Consider the following 18,816-nt stretch of genomic DNA (forward strand, 5'->3'; position numbering starts at 1 on the left):
GGTAGCTACTTAAACAGGAATGCAACAACATCATTGTCAGCTGTAATAACCGCGTTCTTGTCGTACAGTGGTTGCAGCTGCCACAGTTTCGTTCACCGTTGATCTGGAGAGGTGGCGTAGATAGCTGCGCATTGGAGGCGGAAGCTGATAAGTTGGTGCGTAAATACAGCACTGTCAGTGGACTGTCAAGTGGGGGGATTGGGAAGAGAGCCATGCATTGAAGGCAATAGCTTGGATGCACGAGCGCCATTGAGGGCGCGACTGGGCCATGTCTGACAATGTCTCCAACTAATTGGTATTTAGTCAATATGCAACACCAAGTCATTCGGTCAGAACAGTAGACTATCTCTAATAACAGGGATTTTTTTGTAAAAAAAACACCCCAGTTTTAACCGGTTCTTGCTTGGCAGAGGTCAGCCCTCAGAAGATGCCAGTTTTGTTCAATCCCTTGAGGTGGTATCTTCTGGGAGGGGGACAATTGCATGAAAGCATTCTCGTAAGTACTATACCCATATCCCGAGTAGTTCGCTATAACAAAACAAGGCAAAGTGAACGGGGTGCAATAGGATTCTGTCCCTCCACCACAAATTTGTTTTCATTTGCAGTTGCCATCACAGTTCAAACCTACGTGGACGAAGATTGCTGTGGACAAGCGCTACTAGTTTCCGTACTCCCAAGCACAACGTGCGCAATCTTAGCCCGACAGCGGCAAAGCCGTGCACGATCTGTCTTACTGAGGACACTGATGAATGTTAAACGAACTGTTAGCAACATCATCGAATGCCATTCACACAGCACCACCAATTCTATCAGGGGCATAAAAGTGATTATGCTCAGCTGGTGATTGTGGAGGACACTCACCAGTAAGTTAACCAGGCAGATTCCGCTAAAGTACCAGTATGCGGACACTTTAGGACGTCTTGTGGTGGCCGTTCCAGAATTGGGGATGCGTAAGTTGTGTTGGATTCGCTCATTTGTGTTGGAAGCGTTGCACACCGAGCACGATTATACCAAGCAGCATGGATGAATTTAGCCCACCAAACGTCCTTAGAATCAGCGTCCTGTGGAGTGGACGCTGCTAAATAAACAATATGACAAAACAAGTTAAATAGTAGAGAAAGGGTGAAATCATCGGAGGTGAGATACCGTCACCAAATAACTGACATACACCTCTTACATCGACTGTGCAACGGACTGAAGTAATTTCTTGGTCCGTTTTCATGGACCAAGGCAAACAAGAGGTACGGTCAACAATATCAGGTTTGGAAACCAGCAATCGTTACGTGGTGCTTTCCAAAGTCAGGGGACCTACTGTTTCTACACAAGTTATCAACCTCTTTGATCGAACACAATTATATCTCGATTCCCCGGCCAACACTTATTATTACCCCGATGGATGTAAATTGGTTGAAAACCTCTACTGCAACTTGTCCGGGTGAATCTTCACTGTCAACAGGACATCTGGCACGTGCTGAACAAGGCTAAAAACTCTCGATCAAAACAAAATGAACCAATAGTTTGCAAGAAAACATCTTACGGGGCTTGTCCTACTGATCTAAGTAGTGGAAAATAGCAAGAATGTAAAACTGACCAATCGCAGTTTCGACGCGTCCCAACGATGAGGATTTTGCAGCATTAAACTGAAGGAGAACTTTGATGTACGGCTCTAGCTTGGAACAGTCTTTCGATGGTTCGAAAACAAGAACCTGAGAAGAATAAGGGGATAAATAGGCAGTTGGGTAAGGTTGAACATTTAATCATCGCACACGGAAAACACTAACGGCTACGGTACCGGGGGTCACCACTGTGAAGCACGTAAGATACAACACTCAGGAATCCCCAAGTAGTTATAAATCACTACTATATGCTTGTATGGGACCATTCAGGCAGACCAACAGGCACAATGTGAGGTACTGGTGTACTTGTGCTCAAGCTAACAGTTTGAAACAACAGTCTGAAAATAAGCCTGGACGAAAAAGACTGAACACCGGAGGACTCACGCGCAAACAGTGGTCAAATATTCGCTGCTGCAACACTGCACGCAGTGTATCTTCCATTGTATAGTGGTTAGAAGCGCTAAGCCAGCCTGGACATATGGGCCGTGTGCTTGAGGTGTTGACCAAGAGTGACTGAACGATCGGGTTGCTAGCCCATTGACACCAAGGCCCACTCTCCGAGGTAGATATCATTTGCAAGATACGACTTATCCATCGTACGGGGAAACGCTATAAATGGGACCAAGAAAAACGGGAAAACGGGCGAGTAGAGAGAAAGTTTCAGGTCTGGAATGCATAGGTCACATTAGCATGGGGAAAGTTTGATCACAAACATGACAAGAACGATCACTACCTCTCGTCTAGCCAAAAGGAAAACATTGCACGTTCAAAGGACACAAAATAAACTTCATCCCCCAAGATCAAGGGCAGCGATAAACCAGCAATACATGCTGATTCCTAAATATATATAACGAAGACAGTCTTCAAATTGCATCAATTTTCTAATGAAATAAACTACAACCGCACTCCAACTAGGCAAAGATAATCAGGAGAATTTCGGTCCGACAATTTCCACAATGTCACAGAAACAGAGAGCTCATGTATGCACTGAGCACCATGCAACGTACCGGTGAAAAGATTATTTGACAGTAAGGTTCATGAATCAAATCCGTAGAGGATTTACTGACCGCCTCTGTTTGTGCCCGATTAACCTAGAGCTAAGTCAGTGCTTCCGCTTCCTTAGGGTTGCGTGGCAGCTCCTCAATTTCGAAAAGAAACGCAAACTAATTTGCAGATACCATTTCACAATTTGCCGTATCGGAGTTCAAGTTTTGGAACGTATCGACTGCTACACATACTACTTTCAACCTCCAAAAGGATCATGCTGTTCAATATATTAGCTCTGCCATAACAGCAACACCTACATTTAACAGGTAGTGAGAGAGACCTAGTTCCGAATACGACAAGCTACTGATCACCCAGAGATACAATCTGCGACAAAACTACATGACAGTCTATTTTTCAGGCATATCATTCCTAATTTCCACCTGAAAAATAATTCCGCAAATAACCGAAAAAGGCAACGGAATATCTATCCAGCAAAGTAACGAGCAGTTTGTGCGACGAATTCCGATAGTATCAAAAGTGACAGAAGACAGCTGTGATAGATAGAGTTATTTTTCATCAACTGAGAAAGAATTTCTTTACTGCCCGTATTAGCTGGATATTCAGTGAATTCATGATACCATGATTCTCGCCTTTGTAAGCATGCTTATGCTGTCTTAAAAGTTGTTTCAGATGTGCGGAGCTCACCAATCGTTACATAAATGAAAAAAAAACTAGATTATGAAATGAAATATCCCACATGGGAGACACAAGTCCACTCAGGAATTAAAAGAATAACATGTCAGTCCGTAACAACAACTGACCACGAACAGCAAAATACCAGTGTTTAAATGCCACAACCGTGGAGAAAGTTCTAATAAGTAGGAAAGTAGGAGGAGGGGGTTGTCTGCGATCTCTACGTCCCTAGGGAGTTGAGCCCCAACGATTTTTATGTAACGAACTCCCGCTATTCCGAGTGTACTAACTTATGACTATGAGAATATCGTTTCATCGCTCCATCATTACCAACATGAACATCGCTTAAGCGCCACACATAAAAAAGAAGTTCTATATAGGATGGAATGGAAGGATAGGGGGAAGCTATTACAAAAAGTCATACGTCCCGAGGGAAAACAGTTGGGAGCAAGTTGCTTGAATCAGCCAACACCACTGGAGCCAATTATTGCAACACGAGACCATCACAGGGATTGGTATAAAGGTCTTTGCAGCAAACCTCAGCTATGTGGTGAAGCCAAGTGATAGTATATGCTCACCACCGGGGTCACTCAGTTACCACGTCCTAAAGGATTTCGGACCACGAGCGAGGGGAATCACGAGAATCTAAGTTAGGAGGGTGCAAAGATCTAACGGGTAACAAATTAATGATAGCCACTTCCGCTTCGCATACCCAAGTAAAGGTTTCATCACAAAGCATATGGCATACATAGTACGTGCCCCAGATACCCTAAATTGGCCACGGTATCTGTTACTCTAACGATTATGACTGACTGTTCAGTACTCGCGTGCGGGCCGTTTGATTTACGTTCGTGTCGCAACCAGTTAACACTATGGAAACATCATTGACCAAACACGTTAAGACATTTGAACCCCTGTTTTGCAACCATAGAGTAAGAATGCCAACAAGGTAGCTGTGTAAACACAGTTGTTTAGCTTCAGGCACCGTGCCAGCTGGCGAATTTTGCTCGTGCCTTTATGATGCACACAGTGACTAGCTGTCAGGATGCGGTCAGTGCTTATGCCTTTGTCAAGATAAGTAAACCTATCAGCGGCACGTGAGAACGGGAAATACTGAAGCGGGATTTAGCACTTTTAAAGCGCAAAGCGGATGCCAAAACAGAGGACCACTACTGATATTCTGGTTAAAGTAGTTTGTACGCACCCGTGATCGTCAGATAACGGAAAGCTGCCCGCACAAATCGAGGCCACAAATCTTCCTAACCTTCGCCCAGATTTATGGCCTATTGGATAGTGCGCTCCACAATGGTGTCAATGACAAGAATGAAGAAAAACGGAACGGAGACATTTCTGGTGAACTCCAGTATTTGTGGGGAGATTCTCCGATAATGATGAGCAGCATGGGAATGAAGGGCACGAAGAGTATTCGGGGGCATTTCCCAGTGACCAAGTATATATAGGGCGGTCAACCTGTTCAAAAAGCTGAAAGTCAAGGAAAACCATCATAGCTAGCCGATGGTTGGAATGTTGCGGCTCAGGTACTTAATGTAACATGTCGACGTGGTCGAAACGTTGCTATCGGACTCGCGTAACGAAGTCGGATGTCGCAGCCCCGTTACAACTGGAGGAAGTTTTACATTACAGTGGTTGTGACAGTCGCTTAGAAGACCTTTTCTGAATGGAGGTAGAACGGCTGATTAGCTCCAATTTGCTGGAGCGCATTCTTGTTCAAAAATTGGTTTGAACAACCCGGTTGAGAACGTGAGGGCTCCACATACCGCCTATAGATAACTTTGCTTGGAGCTCATCTGGCTCTGCGATCTGAAACTGAGAGGTTCTAAACCCACGGCTCGAGCCAAAAAACGTGGGTTCCCTAGATGAAGCGTAACAATGAAAAAAAGACAATCGTTCAGCTGTAACGCCCCTTCGGCGCCTAACTGCGATGTCACTAGAAGGAAGTCCGAGGGCTGGGATACTGCCAGATGGTCCAAGACAGGGAAGTCGAGATGCAGAAGCCAGGTTCGAACCACGTACCTTCCAGTCAGTAAATTCACGCTCTAACCATTAAACCATCACGCGAAATGGACTGTGAACTAAAAACGGCAAGCAACTGTCGGTTTTGGCTGAACACACGCCAATTGTCATGGTACTATGGCACCAGGATGACTTGCTCTGGAGGCTGCTCCTCAGCACTATTTAGCTCTTGTACAAATGATCAAAGCTGTACGTCATGCCAGGCAAAGAGCGACCAACCAACCACAAGTTGGAGCCCCTGTCAGTTGTGGTATCTAGTTCAGGAAACAACGGAATAAAGACTCAGTTGGACGCTACTGGACTCTAGCTACCAAGCCAGATGTTGACTGCATCGAGTCAGACCCCGTGTGGCGAACTCACCAGGGGAAGAAACACTGGTTGGCTCTGTGTAAACCTTACAATTCTGACTGTGGCTGAAAAACTGCTGAACGGAATTAGTCGGGACGGATTCTCACTGAAGACAATGCTGAAGACAGAAAGTAAAAGTTCAACACTCACCGTAATAAAGCGTGGAAAAGCGCATCCACGATTCAGAGCAATCGCAAGTATAAAGCCACTTTTGGCCAGTGGTTCCGTTCGTAGAAGCGAATGGTCAGACTGTTTACGTGCATGCTTCAACATTTCGACTGATGTGTCAACAAAGTCCTGGACACAACAGGTGATCAGCTCGGTCCATTCGAGAGACTCGGGAACCGCACACTCTATCTGAAACTCGTTCGGATTATCTTTGGCTGGAATACGTAGGAAAACAAGATGGTTTAGTCTGGATTTTGACTGAAAGCACAGTAATGTAACTGCCGCGTTCAGTCACAGAGAAATGAGCCCGACAACTACCTACAATGATGATCAATCCGAACATATGAGGAAAGTGCACACTTTAAACAAATACCTACCAAGGAGATAAACTTCCAAGAGACGGAGCCGAACGTCAGTGGGCGTAGGACCCGGCTCACCTACTTGAACTGCAATAGGAGTGGCAAGCTTCTCCCCCCAAAACCGAACAGTCCATAGTAGGCGGGGATATCTGAAGCAACTAATGGATATGGTCCTCGCTAAAATTCTCAGCCAAGCGGTGGCGCGGGCCAGTAGGGGGTACCTGGTCATCCCTATTGACTTTGACGACGGAGTACCGAGTTCCGACAAACACATCAGAAGTTTGTTTTCCGCTGTTGACCACGATCCCTGTAGACAAGAAGGATTAAGATCCATAAAGTGGAGGTAAAAAGGACAGGACAGCGCAACGAAGAAATCGGGTATTAAGGTGATCGATGGGAGGAATTTTTATCAAACAGTTTGGAAATTAGCTTGAGGGTTATGACTGTAACGTGAAACTACTGTCGAGGCCGACTTTTCCACCAGGAAACAAGGGCGCTCGATGAATAAATATTTAAACCATAAAGCTCAAAAAATGTAGGTGACTCCTGGAGAATATTAGGTGAATATTATGGTATCCAAATTTCTGAGCACTCGTCCTGATGGGTTTTCACTTGCTTGCTGATAGGTCACACCATTCCGGAACTCTCATGAACAACGTGCATGAAGCTGGGATCAAAATTACAGAAACAGTAATTAGTAACCTCAAGTTAAATATCAAATGTAGTCATAAAGGATAAAAGACTGATGCGAAAACGTTTGCACAGACCTGAGTAATCGCAAGCTTCGCTTCATTCCACATCTTTGCAACACTGGGGGATTGCAAGCGCCGATTTGATTGGCTTTTCTTGATAACCGGAAAGATAGCCCATAGATCCCGCTTTTGACAAGCCCAAAAACAGAGGAACGTGGCAGCGATCCATTGTAGCAGATAGATGAACCAGACACTCCACGGTGTAGTCGATGGCGCAAGTAATTCGGACCAAGAAGAAAACAGGCGGCGAGAAGTGGGGCTTTGTGACCCACCTGAATGAGAACAGCGCGATGATAGGGCGGGTTGTGATTTCGTATACAGCGATTTCGAATTTAGTTTGGTTCCAAAAAGAAAACGCTTAAAACGCTTCAACTCACTATACGCAAATGGTCTGCGAAAAAATCAGTTCACAACTAAAGATGAAAAACATTCCATTCAGATGTACAATCATTTTCACTAGGCTTTCGGTATCAATATGTTTATATCGGACCAGTAGACGAAATCTTGAGACATTCAAATGAGGGGAAAGACCAGCTGAGTTACTGTTTAGCTGACCGCTGAGCAGAAGGAAGGCCGGGAATCACTAGAAGCCTGGGAAGAACACCAAGTATCAAAGGGCAAAAAGAGGGCTTATGTACGTTGCGGGGGTGAAGAGGCAAAACACTCACCCGGCCAATGGTTGACGGCCTACGACGACACAGCCGAATCATGAAAACAGCGGCGCGTCTGTATCCAGACACTGACCTTCGTGTCTTAACTTTTCCTCCTTGTTTCGTTGTGAACACTTGGGCCATTTTCTTCCAACTCTTATCTCTACAACTGACTGTGACGACTATGAATACGGCACTAACGTACACGGCTCATGATAGAAAAATGAAGAGGAATTGTACTCATTGCAATTACGATGCAAAGTACAGAGTGCGGAATTCTGACTAACGTCACCTCATCAATTGAGAATATACCATTTTCATTAGTTGCCTTACTTCTCACAGAAAAGCAGCGCTGAGATGGTCACTAAGAATTCACATGGTAATGGAAAACGGGTGAAACCGTTAGAAAGCGGTCATTGTAGACGGATGTGTGTGCAGTGTTCCTCCCAACCCCCTCCCCCAAGAAAGAGAATGCTTCGAGGAAATCGAGAATTGTCCGCCACGAGTGGAACTCACTCTCTGGAGGGAAGAACGTAACTTAAGTGCTCGTATGGAACGCAAGGGCTTGGGCTATAATTGAGTACGAATTCGCTCGTCTACTCCACTAGGCGGACTCCGATGCACCAAAGAAAAGTGCTCGCAAGCTTGCCTAGGATGTTGAGTAGACAGAGCTCAGGTCCCGGCATGATCAAAAATAAAAGGTGCTGAAGAGCTCCGGCATTAGCTAACTCCATGTTTGCACCTACGATTCATCTACTGAGTGGTGCGGACCACCACTGTGTGCTCAGCTGAATTGACAAACATGAGCATACTAATGACCTCAAAAAGCCAACTTAATGGACTCCCGTCTATCCATAGACCGATGCACGCTATTACCGCCCAAGTCCGTGGTGTTAACCGTACACAACCAGGTTACTGGAGAGATGCCATACAACTGAATATATGAGTTGCTCCAGTAGTACAGGAGAAATGCCAGCATCCACAAGGCGTGTAAGCCTGAGAAGATTAAGGAAAATCTGGAGTTGGAGTTGTCTCGAATCATGTCTCGTTTAAGCTATCACTGGTAACGATGATGCAGACACCAAAGGATGAAAGAAAAGAAACCTTTTTGTGGACACTTACTCACTTCAGACAGAAAAGTCGCTGAAGACAAACAAGTGTGTAGTCCCCATTAGGATTGGATATTTTGATTCCCGCTAGGTTAACCAAGAGCATTGGGACAAGGAGCCAGGTTACTGGCCTCAAAACTATGATGGATAACTGTAAATATATCGTTCTGCCGGCTGAACGAGCAGCCAACGCTATCCGAAGAGCCCAAACGGGTTCGAATGCGGCTCGAGTTCTCCATTCAATGTTCATTTTGTGGCTGCATTGAATTAGCATATGGACGTACCGATACTAATTCATATCGCATTGCGCGTTCGGCTAATTCGATGAGCGCGACTGGTATAGTCATCGGTTTAGAAAGCCGGACTTAAAGGCAGTGGTGGATGGTGGAAGACTACCACAGTAGTCCAGTTTCTGAGGAAAAGTTGTCATCCACGTTCGAACCAACAACCTGGTGGGCCAACGGACTGTACTAGTTGGACATCGACCCACTGACCAACTTGGTGTGAAAGGATATGCAGGTGCAACAAAACACACAATCACCAGCATAGTTCAAATAGTCATACAGGCGCAACCTATCACATCACGATAATCTCGTCTCTTTGTGACGAGAAGTACATCATACTATTTTTCATATAGAAACGTAATAGTACTTTCATAAAACGGCTCGGGTAATGCTCAGGATGACCTCAAAAAGGAGCGAAAAATGCTACGAGAGCAAGTTCTGAAGAATGTGCAGAGTTTCGGACTCCAGATTTCGGACTCCCGTCTCGTTATCCTAGGATTTTGTCAGATAATAGTAAGATAAGTACCGTCCGGTGTTTTAAAAGCTGAGGCACATGAGGTCTTTTGTTCACACTGAGACTCATCAGTTGAGTAGAGTCGATCGCCTAATCCCTTGGGCAATGGTTACGGCTGCGGTAATTGTCAACTGACAAATCTGGGTAGGTAGAGGTGCCGAAATTAGGTGTGACCAATAGTATCAACCAGATGTTACCTCGGAAAAAATGTGACTACTGGTGAATAGTGTATTTGTTAATCGATTCCAGATAAGCCCTCGATAATCAGTAAACTACGGAGTTGGGGCTTAACGAATATCGAACTCTGAAAATCTCAGCCACGCCGAAATCACATAATATTTTCATGGAACTATCTCAGGGATTTTGCGTGAAAACACCATAAACAAGATATCAGTGAAGTCAAGAAGGGACAACACCCAAATCCTATGATATTATAGCTAAAACAAACACCAGAAATCGAATATCTCTATTCACTGAATAAGAGCCACACAGTTATCCTGAACAAGGGCTATAGATTTAGTCACCTACAAAGATAAAGACTGTCTGGTGTGGTAAAGAAAATCGTTTGAAAATGAGTATAGGATATACTTCAGACACTTGTTCGGGTCCGAAAATAAGTTACATGTAACGCCGTTTTAATCAACTCCGTCAGGCAAATGAACGCATCCTTACAGCCCTCAAACGTGTGGACGTGTACACAAACAGATACAATCGTACTTATATTCGACGCAGTTAAAAAGGTATCTGCACGGGTGGGGAAACAAGGTTGAGCCGCGATACAAATTTGCAGCATTGCTCACCTGAGTCAGTGGCGTGGCTTCCAGATCCTGAGAGTGTGGTCAGGTCCACAGTTATGAGACAGAGAGCGGCGACACAAAGCGTCGTACGAGCTGCTACACCATTAAAGCCGGAAGTCTGACCATGTACATAGTGTGCAGTGGACTCGACCATCTGAGAGGACAAAGCATTAGTGGTCGGTGGGACGTTGACAGGCGGGGAACAAAGCAACTGCCTTACGACTGGGAGTGCTTTTGGATTTGGCGGGGAAGTCGAGGTGTCCGACAGCTTGCTGGAAAGCTGTGAAGCACAAGGGATTATCAGACCGGATGGCCGTTGACTGTTGTTCGCAGATGGTGCTAGTAAAGTCTGTCGGCGTACTTTGACTGGTCCTGACTGAACCGGACACACTAAAGTACAAAAAAAGCTTCAAATTAAATTTTAGTGTAAAAACCAAGAATCGTTTTACATAAAAGAGAAACAGACGAAACAGGTTCACACAATTCGCATTCTACCGACAGCAAATTTAGTCTCTTCTAGATCGAAGTGAAGCACACTGACTGTCCGCGTGGCATGTCAAAAAATGCAGCGGAAAATAGATGGGATGGGACCAGAAGCAACACGGAAATTAGTCACGTCATGGTGACACACTGAACGCGTTAGATCTGATTACTGGTACCATTCAAGGCACATCGGACTGCGCCTAGTGACAGTCAGGTATGATATCGAAATGCGGAAAGCCAATAAAGTACATTCCCGAGGCATTCCAATTGGTTAAGTGGATCCAGACCAGCGAGCATTGAATGCAACAGAGCATGCGAGGTAGGAACAGTGCAGAGAAGCCTGCAGACAGGTTGGAAAGAGTCGTTTCTCGAAATACAGATATCTTCACTGCGAATCCAAGATTGGGAATAGTTATCGGGCTGTTATCTATCTTGTTTTACCCTGCCGCAGCTTCTAGACTGTTCTAAGGCTCACTTTTACGGATTCTAACTTTACCAACTTCAGTATGCTGGGCTATGCTTGAGCCGTCCAAGTACCCAGCCGCTAGAATATCGATCACACATGTGGTAAGTTGGTGAGAAATGAATCCACTACTCAGCTTGGACAGTGTTCGTCGGTTATACAAATGATTAGTGATATCCACTAAACCACTCATTTGCACACCAATTGGAGATTTGAACGAGACTCGAATCTACCACTCGCTTGGAATATTTTTTTAACCAAACATGCGGTGCCAAAGCTGCCTTAGTGTGATTTGGCCCGATATTTAAGATGTGGAAACATTTTCAAATTTCCATATGACACTGTTGGTTGCTGATACTACTCAGGATATAGGAAATGCGATCTTAGAAGGTTGTGTAGTGGTAGTCATCAGTCGCTTTTAAATATTACATTCGGCTGTGTCGAAGATTCCGTGCAACATTCGCTCCCGAAGGACAGTGCCCATCGAGTGGACTAGTTTGTTCACAACCCCCAAAAAGTTAGGTTATTATAATGTACGGTCAGCGGTCTTCATAGCGCCGTAGGAGAAATCAACCGTAGCTATCGACATTCGTGAGTCAATCGTAATATCCTTCTAATGTGGGACATTTTGTCTCAAAGTTTTCTAGTTATGTTGTGCGGAAATGCCGTTCGCAGATAGGTGGCCTTGTAGCCCGACGCAATGTGGAGGGGTCACTGTCATGAGTGCGTAGCTAGCTGCCTCTTATCGAGGAGTAATTTAAGATGAGGGGGCTACAAAAACTATCGCATCTTGTCTGCAGGCTACCTCATGGGAGTTTGAATCGCGGAATTGTTTTCATGTGCGAGATTTACCTCGAGGACGAATATGAGTTTGCAAAGAAACAAGGATTAAGAGAGATAAAGCAGCGAAAGTCCACACGGTGGAAACTCAAAAATTGGATTACACCCATTTTTATGAAGGCAATAATATAGCAGACTCATACTGCTCATGCGGTACGTGAAAGTTCGCACGTCGTCCTGTCGATTTCAAGCATAACCTAGGGTAATAAGCAAGATGAATTATCGGACGAACCAAGATGAGCGAAGAAAACAAACCGACTATCTAAGTCGATATGAGTTGGAAACAAGAAGCCCGAAAACCGGTAATTTGCTTACACAGTCGTTTCCCATGGTAGACGTTCACCAAATGAGCCGATCTGTCATGACCGTTCCGTGCGTGCGATGCAAGGGAGGCTGTACTGTTTATGGAGTGCGGATTTCGCTCGGAAGGTGCGGATAAATGTCTGTAAGAAGCGTGATCCTGACCAACTGTACTCGGGAAATCGGCTGGTCCGTATGATGGTGAAAAAACAAACATCTGATGTGCTTCAGCAGAGGTAACCAAATCAACCCCATCGTCGAACGACACTTCCGAGCACTGCGTGTTACCCAGTGATCGGACGTCCGACGCATCGACCAGCTGGGGAGAAATCTCTCCATCTATTGGCCAATTATTTTGTTTTGCATCCAACGCATCAAGCAACGTCATCGGGTGTTCGTTTGAAATAGTTCGGGAGGTAACCGACATGCCATTATGGTATGAGCTCCCACAACTAGTGTCCGATGATAATGGGGGCGAGGTAAAGCCACCAAAGTCGAGACTGCTGATATTCGTTGATGAGGAAGGCGAGGGTTCAAAGGACACGATCCCACTTTCAGGACTTCCGTCTGAAATCGAAATATGTGTTTTACGACTGTATACAAAACTTATTTTTAATTTGTTCTGGAACCTGTGAAAGCCCCGGAGAAACCACAAACTTATTAAATAAATCGGCTATTTGAATGCCAGTGATGTCAAGTTGAGATTCGAACTCGCGTTCGCGATGCTAAACTCAGCACTCGTATTGATTCGTACCGGTATTCAAGACTTACTATAAATGCACGACTAACTTAAAGAAACGACATCTCATACTTACTATGTAATCGGCCACAAGAGTGCAGAGAACGAAGGGTGAGTACTTCCGCCTGTAGACGTTCATTCATTTCCTGCAATTCTCTTATACGATCGATGGCTTGGCGCAAAACAGCAGATTTGTTCATCTGTAAAAACAAAAGGTGTATAGGGTGGAGAAAACCCCCCGTAAAGTGAAACATTGGAGAGGAAGAGTTCACATATCGTGCTGAGCGAATGAGATACAGTGGGAGCCGCACACGCTGTTTAGTCTAGTGTAAGTACACATAGGTCTTCCCGAGTGATGACCGAACGTCTACAAACCTGCTGGCAAACTTGGCTAAAAGGCCAACAACTAATAACACATGCCTTTCAAACTCATCTGCGACTGCTCGCGGGTAAGCTACATAAACTATACTTAGTCCTAAAAAATCCGCCCCGCTGTAGTAACCTTTCGGTGCCTAGCTGCCATGCCAACCGAAGAAAGCACGAGGGCTCGGTGCCTACCGCCATGCCAACCGAAGAAAGCACGAGGGCTGGGATATTGCCCGGTCGCTCAAACCTAGGCAGGAAAAGTCGAGATACGGAGGTCGGGTTTCGAAACAAGGACCTTCCGGTTAGTAACCACTGAGCTATCTGAGCCCCCAACTTAGTCCTCAGCGACCAAACGACTTACAAGATATGGAAAGAAAATAATTCTGGATATATTGTGGATCCAAATTTCGAGTCTGAAGGGTCCGTTGGACAAAGATTTGGGCACAATCATCCATCATCCCGTTGCTACCACCAGAAATACGAATCCCAACTTATTAGCTCAGCTTTCGGGTTGGTGTAGATAATACCGACGTATATCTGGAACCTCGAAACACGAATAAGGTGAATTTCAAGAAAAACCAATTTCTAAAACTTCCTTCTAGTAGAGGGGGACTAGTGGACTCGATTGAATCACCCCTTTCACGAAACACGGCACTTCATCTGATCCTCGATAATGTCCTGCAGTAATTTAACAGGAAGGATAATCTTCTTTGCAGAGAGTGAAGAAAAGCTGCCCTCCCTACCAACCCAGGCTTATTGTAACACCCTGTCGAAGAGGGATATCCCAAAGACAAGTTCAAAATTACCTTTCCTCGTGGAGTTCCCAAAGTTGGAAATCCATAGTGTTACCACAAGGACGAGTCGCCGTAATTAGTGAGGCTGTGGAATAAAGTGCCTGGCTAGCGAGACGCCAATAAAAATCAATAATGAAGTAATAAGAAGCTGAGCTAGAGAGGCAGTTCTCCCACAACTCAACAACCGAAAGGGACTCAGGTTCGGTGTTTATCCTAAATGTCGGCAGAGGAATCGATAAGGAAATAATAGCATCGCTGAGGAGTAACTCTTAGATAAAAACTCGCGTGTTAAAAGCCGTTGTAAGCAAAAGTATCCTTGTATTCAACTATCTAGTCAGAATTAAGAAATACATAGGCAGAGTGACATTGCACTGTTCCTTTCGTAGGAAGTAGGAGAAATCTTACCTTTGCATCACTGGTCGGATAAGGAATTAGGATCTTTCGCAGCTCATCAATTCGACCGTTGATACTTGCCCGATATCGCTTCTCAATCGCATTGTGCGGCGCCCTCCTGTTGTTCTTATCTGCGCTTTTTGATCGATCGTACGGGGATTCAGCACCATCTGAAACCGAAAAAAGTGCTCTTTCAAGAGACCGAATGACTCGAGTAGAAGCATTTCAACTAGAACTACATTATATAGAACTTAAGCTTTCGAGAAAGTGAGTGACCAAGCTTTGATAAAGCACCATAAGGAACCTATCGACACTTCACATAAAAAATAGGTAGTAAACCTGTTGCGTTATCTCACAAAAGATGGTACCTGTGATTAGTCTTCTGTCGGTAGTGTTTGTTTAATTTATGGAACAAAGTAGGGGTGAGTTCCAACCCTTTCCGTCCGATTCCGCCCAAGTCATTCTTTGTGTTAAGACTGATGAAGTAAAAAAAGCATCTGCCACAATTCTGTCTCTTCATATTACCATAAAGGCTCTACATCGTTCAGCTGCAGCACTCTTCCGGTGCCTAACTGCCACGCCACCAGAAGGAAGAACGAGGGCTGGGATGATGCCAGGTTGCCCAAGCCTAGACAGGAGAAGTGAATAGGCAGAGGTCGGGTTCGAAACACGGACCTTCCGGTCAGTAGATTCGCGCTCTAACCACTGAGCCATCTCGCTCTACATACCTTCTCCCGTGGACACATACGTGTCTACAGCAAACCCACATCCACTGGGTGTCAAGTAAGGATGCTTTCTGTTGAGGAGAAGCAGACAGTCTCGAATAAATGGACTGAGTCAACAATGATGCCCACTTCCTAAAATGAAACTCGCAGAGCATGTAGGAACCACATAGATGTCAATTTGACTCCTGTTGCAACAAGGCTTCCGGTGTCACTGATTATTCGTCGTCTTAGAACCTGACTTAAGAGCGGAAAGCAGGATTCCGACCAGAGGATGTGTAGACCACATCTTCATGCTCGTCCAGGCGTAGGAACAACATCAACCGAACAGGCGATCCACAGTCTTGGTGTCCCTTGAGTTCTAGAGTGCGCTCGATTGCGTCAACCATTATCACTCAATAGTGTATACCCAAGAAGCTTGCGAACATAGTCCGGCCCCTATATCCACACAAATGGGGAGGTAGGACTACAAAGAGTGGTGTCCCACAAAGATACCCACTCCCTCCGTCCTTGTTCAGCTTTACCACTGTTGTTGAATAGACCGACTTTCATTATTATCTTTTAGCATGCGGCTTGCACTTACAAAGTACTTCAGGACGTAGTCTTCAAGCATAACCCTTACATTTCAAGGAGGATCACTGAAGTTAATGAGAATTTTACACAGCTCGGAAGTTGTATTAGCTCTGGCAGATTATGTCTGATGAATTCGACGCAAGAATCTCAAAGACCAGAATCACACTTGCTAATTTGCATCATTTGTGGCGTCAAGGTATGTTATTGGGTAAAGAGGGCCACGTGTACCAAGTTACAGTAAGGGCTGTATGCGAGACATGACTTCTGCGGGCAGGTGATGTCAGGCGAATTCAGGTTTTTGACCATCTGTGCCTCAAAAGCAGTTCTGGTTTCGGATAGCCTCAACGGATTGGTAGTTAGGTATTAAGAAAACGTGCATCTGGTTGTGCAGTAGGTACTTTAATTGTGGAAAACATTAAGAACCGCCTACTATAGCGACTCGGCCGTGTTATACGCATGCCGAATCACGGTCTATCTGAACGATTGCTGTTATCCGTGCCTACTTTAGAGTGGCGGAAACCGCGAAGGATATGAAAGAGATTACGAAGAGTTTGGGTATAGTTGGTGCGATCTGCCTCCCGGGATGGGATCCCCGTGACCACTGGAGAAATAGCGGCTGATGGACGTTAGTGGCTTTTGTGCTGTCAGCCTCCCTCTAGATTGTCTGACTGAAGTGTAGGCACCTCAGCAGGGTTGTGATAAGTTAGCACCAGGTCCCATCCCTCCGTCACTACCTCACTTTAGGGCCTTAAACACTAGGTAAACGTTGTGGTTGCACGGCAGTGAATTATCGGAGTCAACACTGTTACTATATCTAATGATGATGGCATGAGAACGCCCCTACCTAGGTAGCCCGCCTTGTGCCTCCAGGGGACCGCATGTAGCAGTTATACATAATTAATTCCCTCCATCTGGGTTGCCGGCTTTCATTGCATCGGGTGTCAAAGGAGCGTACAAGTTCGGTATGAAATGACATTGTAATACTGATACACACAGTACTACCACAAGTGTGCACGGTATGATTCAAAGTATACATAACAGGATGTCTTTGTTTTTTATATAGCTATATTAGCACTTAAGGAACATCGTAACAAAAAACACATCATGTCTACGAGTGGGTAGGAACTTAATCACGTCCCTTCCAAGATTCCGGCAATATATCAGACTGCGCACAACTGATGTACAAAAGCAAAAACACCATAAGGTGGACAACGATACAGCTTGTGAACTGATACGTGTCCTGTGCCACTCCAAAAGAGCGAGCTCCCACACAAAAACTTCAAACTGGATGTGATGGAAGGGGCTTGCTGCAATTGGGGCCTCTAGATCTTCCGCGCAAAACCAGCATGACGAAACGTCTTTGGGTAATTGATGGAAAATAGAAGAGGAGTAGGGAACGGTTGGGCTCGTTCTCAAGGTATATATTCACGATATGCGGCTGTTCGCGTTTTGCACATAGACTCCAAGACCAAACATTACAATCTCAATATGTTGTTTTTGCCGCTATTTCGGCAAGTCAATATCTAGTGGTTTTGATGTCTAGTATGGCACTGAATACAAGCTACATTAGGGACCGATCACATTACTTTGGGATTACTCATGGTATTGCTCATGAAATGCATCGGTAAAAATAGAACGTAAAGGACGCATACGAAGTCATCCGTTCACTCCTTTTAAAAAGGGAGAACAAGTCGAGTACTATGTGAAACACGATTAAAAATATAAGAATTTAGATCGAAGGTACCAAAGGTGGCAGGTGTGCAAAACACCTAATGGAGTTCGATGGAAAACCCAGTTGCGCCGTTAAACAGCCCGCAATCAGGTTGTCGAAATGGTACCAAAAAGTCACGAAACACTAACCGTCAAATTTTCTGTCCGTTTGGTCAGGGTACCACCCACATATATCAGCTGTGTCGGGATTGGAATGAACTGAAAACTCATGTGCGTCCTTGCAGCCCGCCTGGTGCAGTCTATTCGCATAGCCTGTTCAGTGAAAATGATTAATGAAATTAAGCCATACCAATAAAGTATCGGCGAGGATGTTTCGAGAGCGGATCTTCCGTCTCACACTTCTCAAGATAGTCACGGATCAGCCTCGGTTTTACTCCACTAACTCCATCCTTTAATGAAAAGGAAAAAGGAATCCATGAGGAAAAATGAAGCGCCTACTTTGGGTAACAAAGGTTTCTCAGGATCTGATTTTAAAGTTGGCAGGGAGTTCCGTCGGTGATTTGAGGATAAGTTCAGATTGCTAATATCGCGAACCTTCAAATGTGTAACGTTGGGAGAGGCCTTTGTTAGATCTGAGCATAAATCAGGCGCTGGAGGGACGCAAGACACAGGGTTTCGGGACTTTAAAAGAGCTTCCAGAGTGGTGCTATTCGAACAATCCCATCGACTCTCCCCATCTGACTCGATCTTGTACTCCGATTCGGAGACATCGATGACACCATCATCCTGAGATTGGCTGATATCACACGAGATTCCATTTAATTCCGTCAAATCAATGTCGCTCAATAGTTTTTCCGTGAATTCGTTCAGCAAGGGATCATCGAAGATGTCTGACAAACTGTCCAGAACATCCATCAGAGGGACGCTCCACGAGGTCACGCGATGTGCCAAGGTCACCAGCGCCGTAACCTACGGTTTAGGATATATAAACACGGGTTCACGTATTCACGGATGGACACACAGGATCTAGGCTTTTGCCCAAGTTTCCACGGATTGACAGGATCTAGGCTTTTGCCCAAGTTTCCCGGGTCGGTTTTGTTCTTGTCGTTCAGTGACTGTCGTTCACCTGAGAGGCACGCACAAAAGAAAGGTGAAGCACTG

The 18,816-nt window shown here is 45.1% G+C and overlaps 1 protein-coding gene across 1 annotated transcript in view; it reads right to left on the reverse strand.

The window, feature by feature from the left end:
- Positions 1–18,816, reverse strand: part of T265_01157 (hypothetical protein) — a gene marked incomplete at both ends in the record, with an annotated part of 38,748 nt that overhangs the window by 9,935 nt on the left and 9,997 nt on the right. The window contains 9 exons of the mRNA XM_009165118.1: positions 862–1,078; positions 1,592–1,706; positions 5,829–6,061; positions 10,315–10,701; positions 12,413–12,964; positions 13,213–13,336; positions 14,702–14,859; positions 18,005–18,104; positions 18,154–18,624. Of these exons, the coding sequence (XP_009163382.1) occupies positions 862–1,078; positions 1,592–1,706; positions 5,829–6,061; positions 10,315–10,701; positions 12,413–12,964; positions 13,213–13,336; positions 14,702–14,859; positions 18,005–18,104; positions 18,154–18,624 (2,357 nt within the window). The remainder of the gene's footprint in view (positions 1–861; positions 1,079–1,591; positions 1,707–5,828; positions 6,062–10,314; positions 10,702–12,412; positions 12,965–13,212; positions 13,337–14,701; positions 14,860–18,004; positions 18,105–18,153; positions 18,625–18,816) is intronic.

This window comes from Opisthorchis viverrini (assembly GCF_000715545.1).
Source record: "Opisthorchis viverrini unplaced genomic scaffold opera_v5_12, whole genome shotgun sequence".
Taxonomy (NCBI): Eukaryota; Metazoa; Platyhelminthes; class Trematoda; order Opisthorchiida; family Opisthorchiidae; genus Opisthorchis; species Opisthorchis viverrini.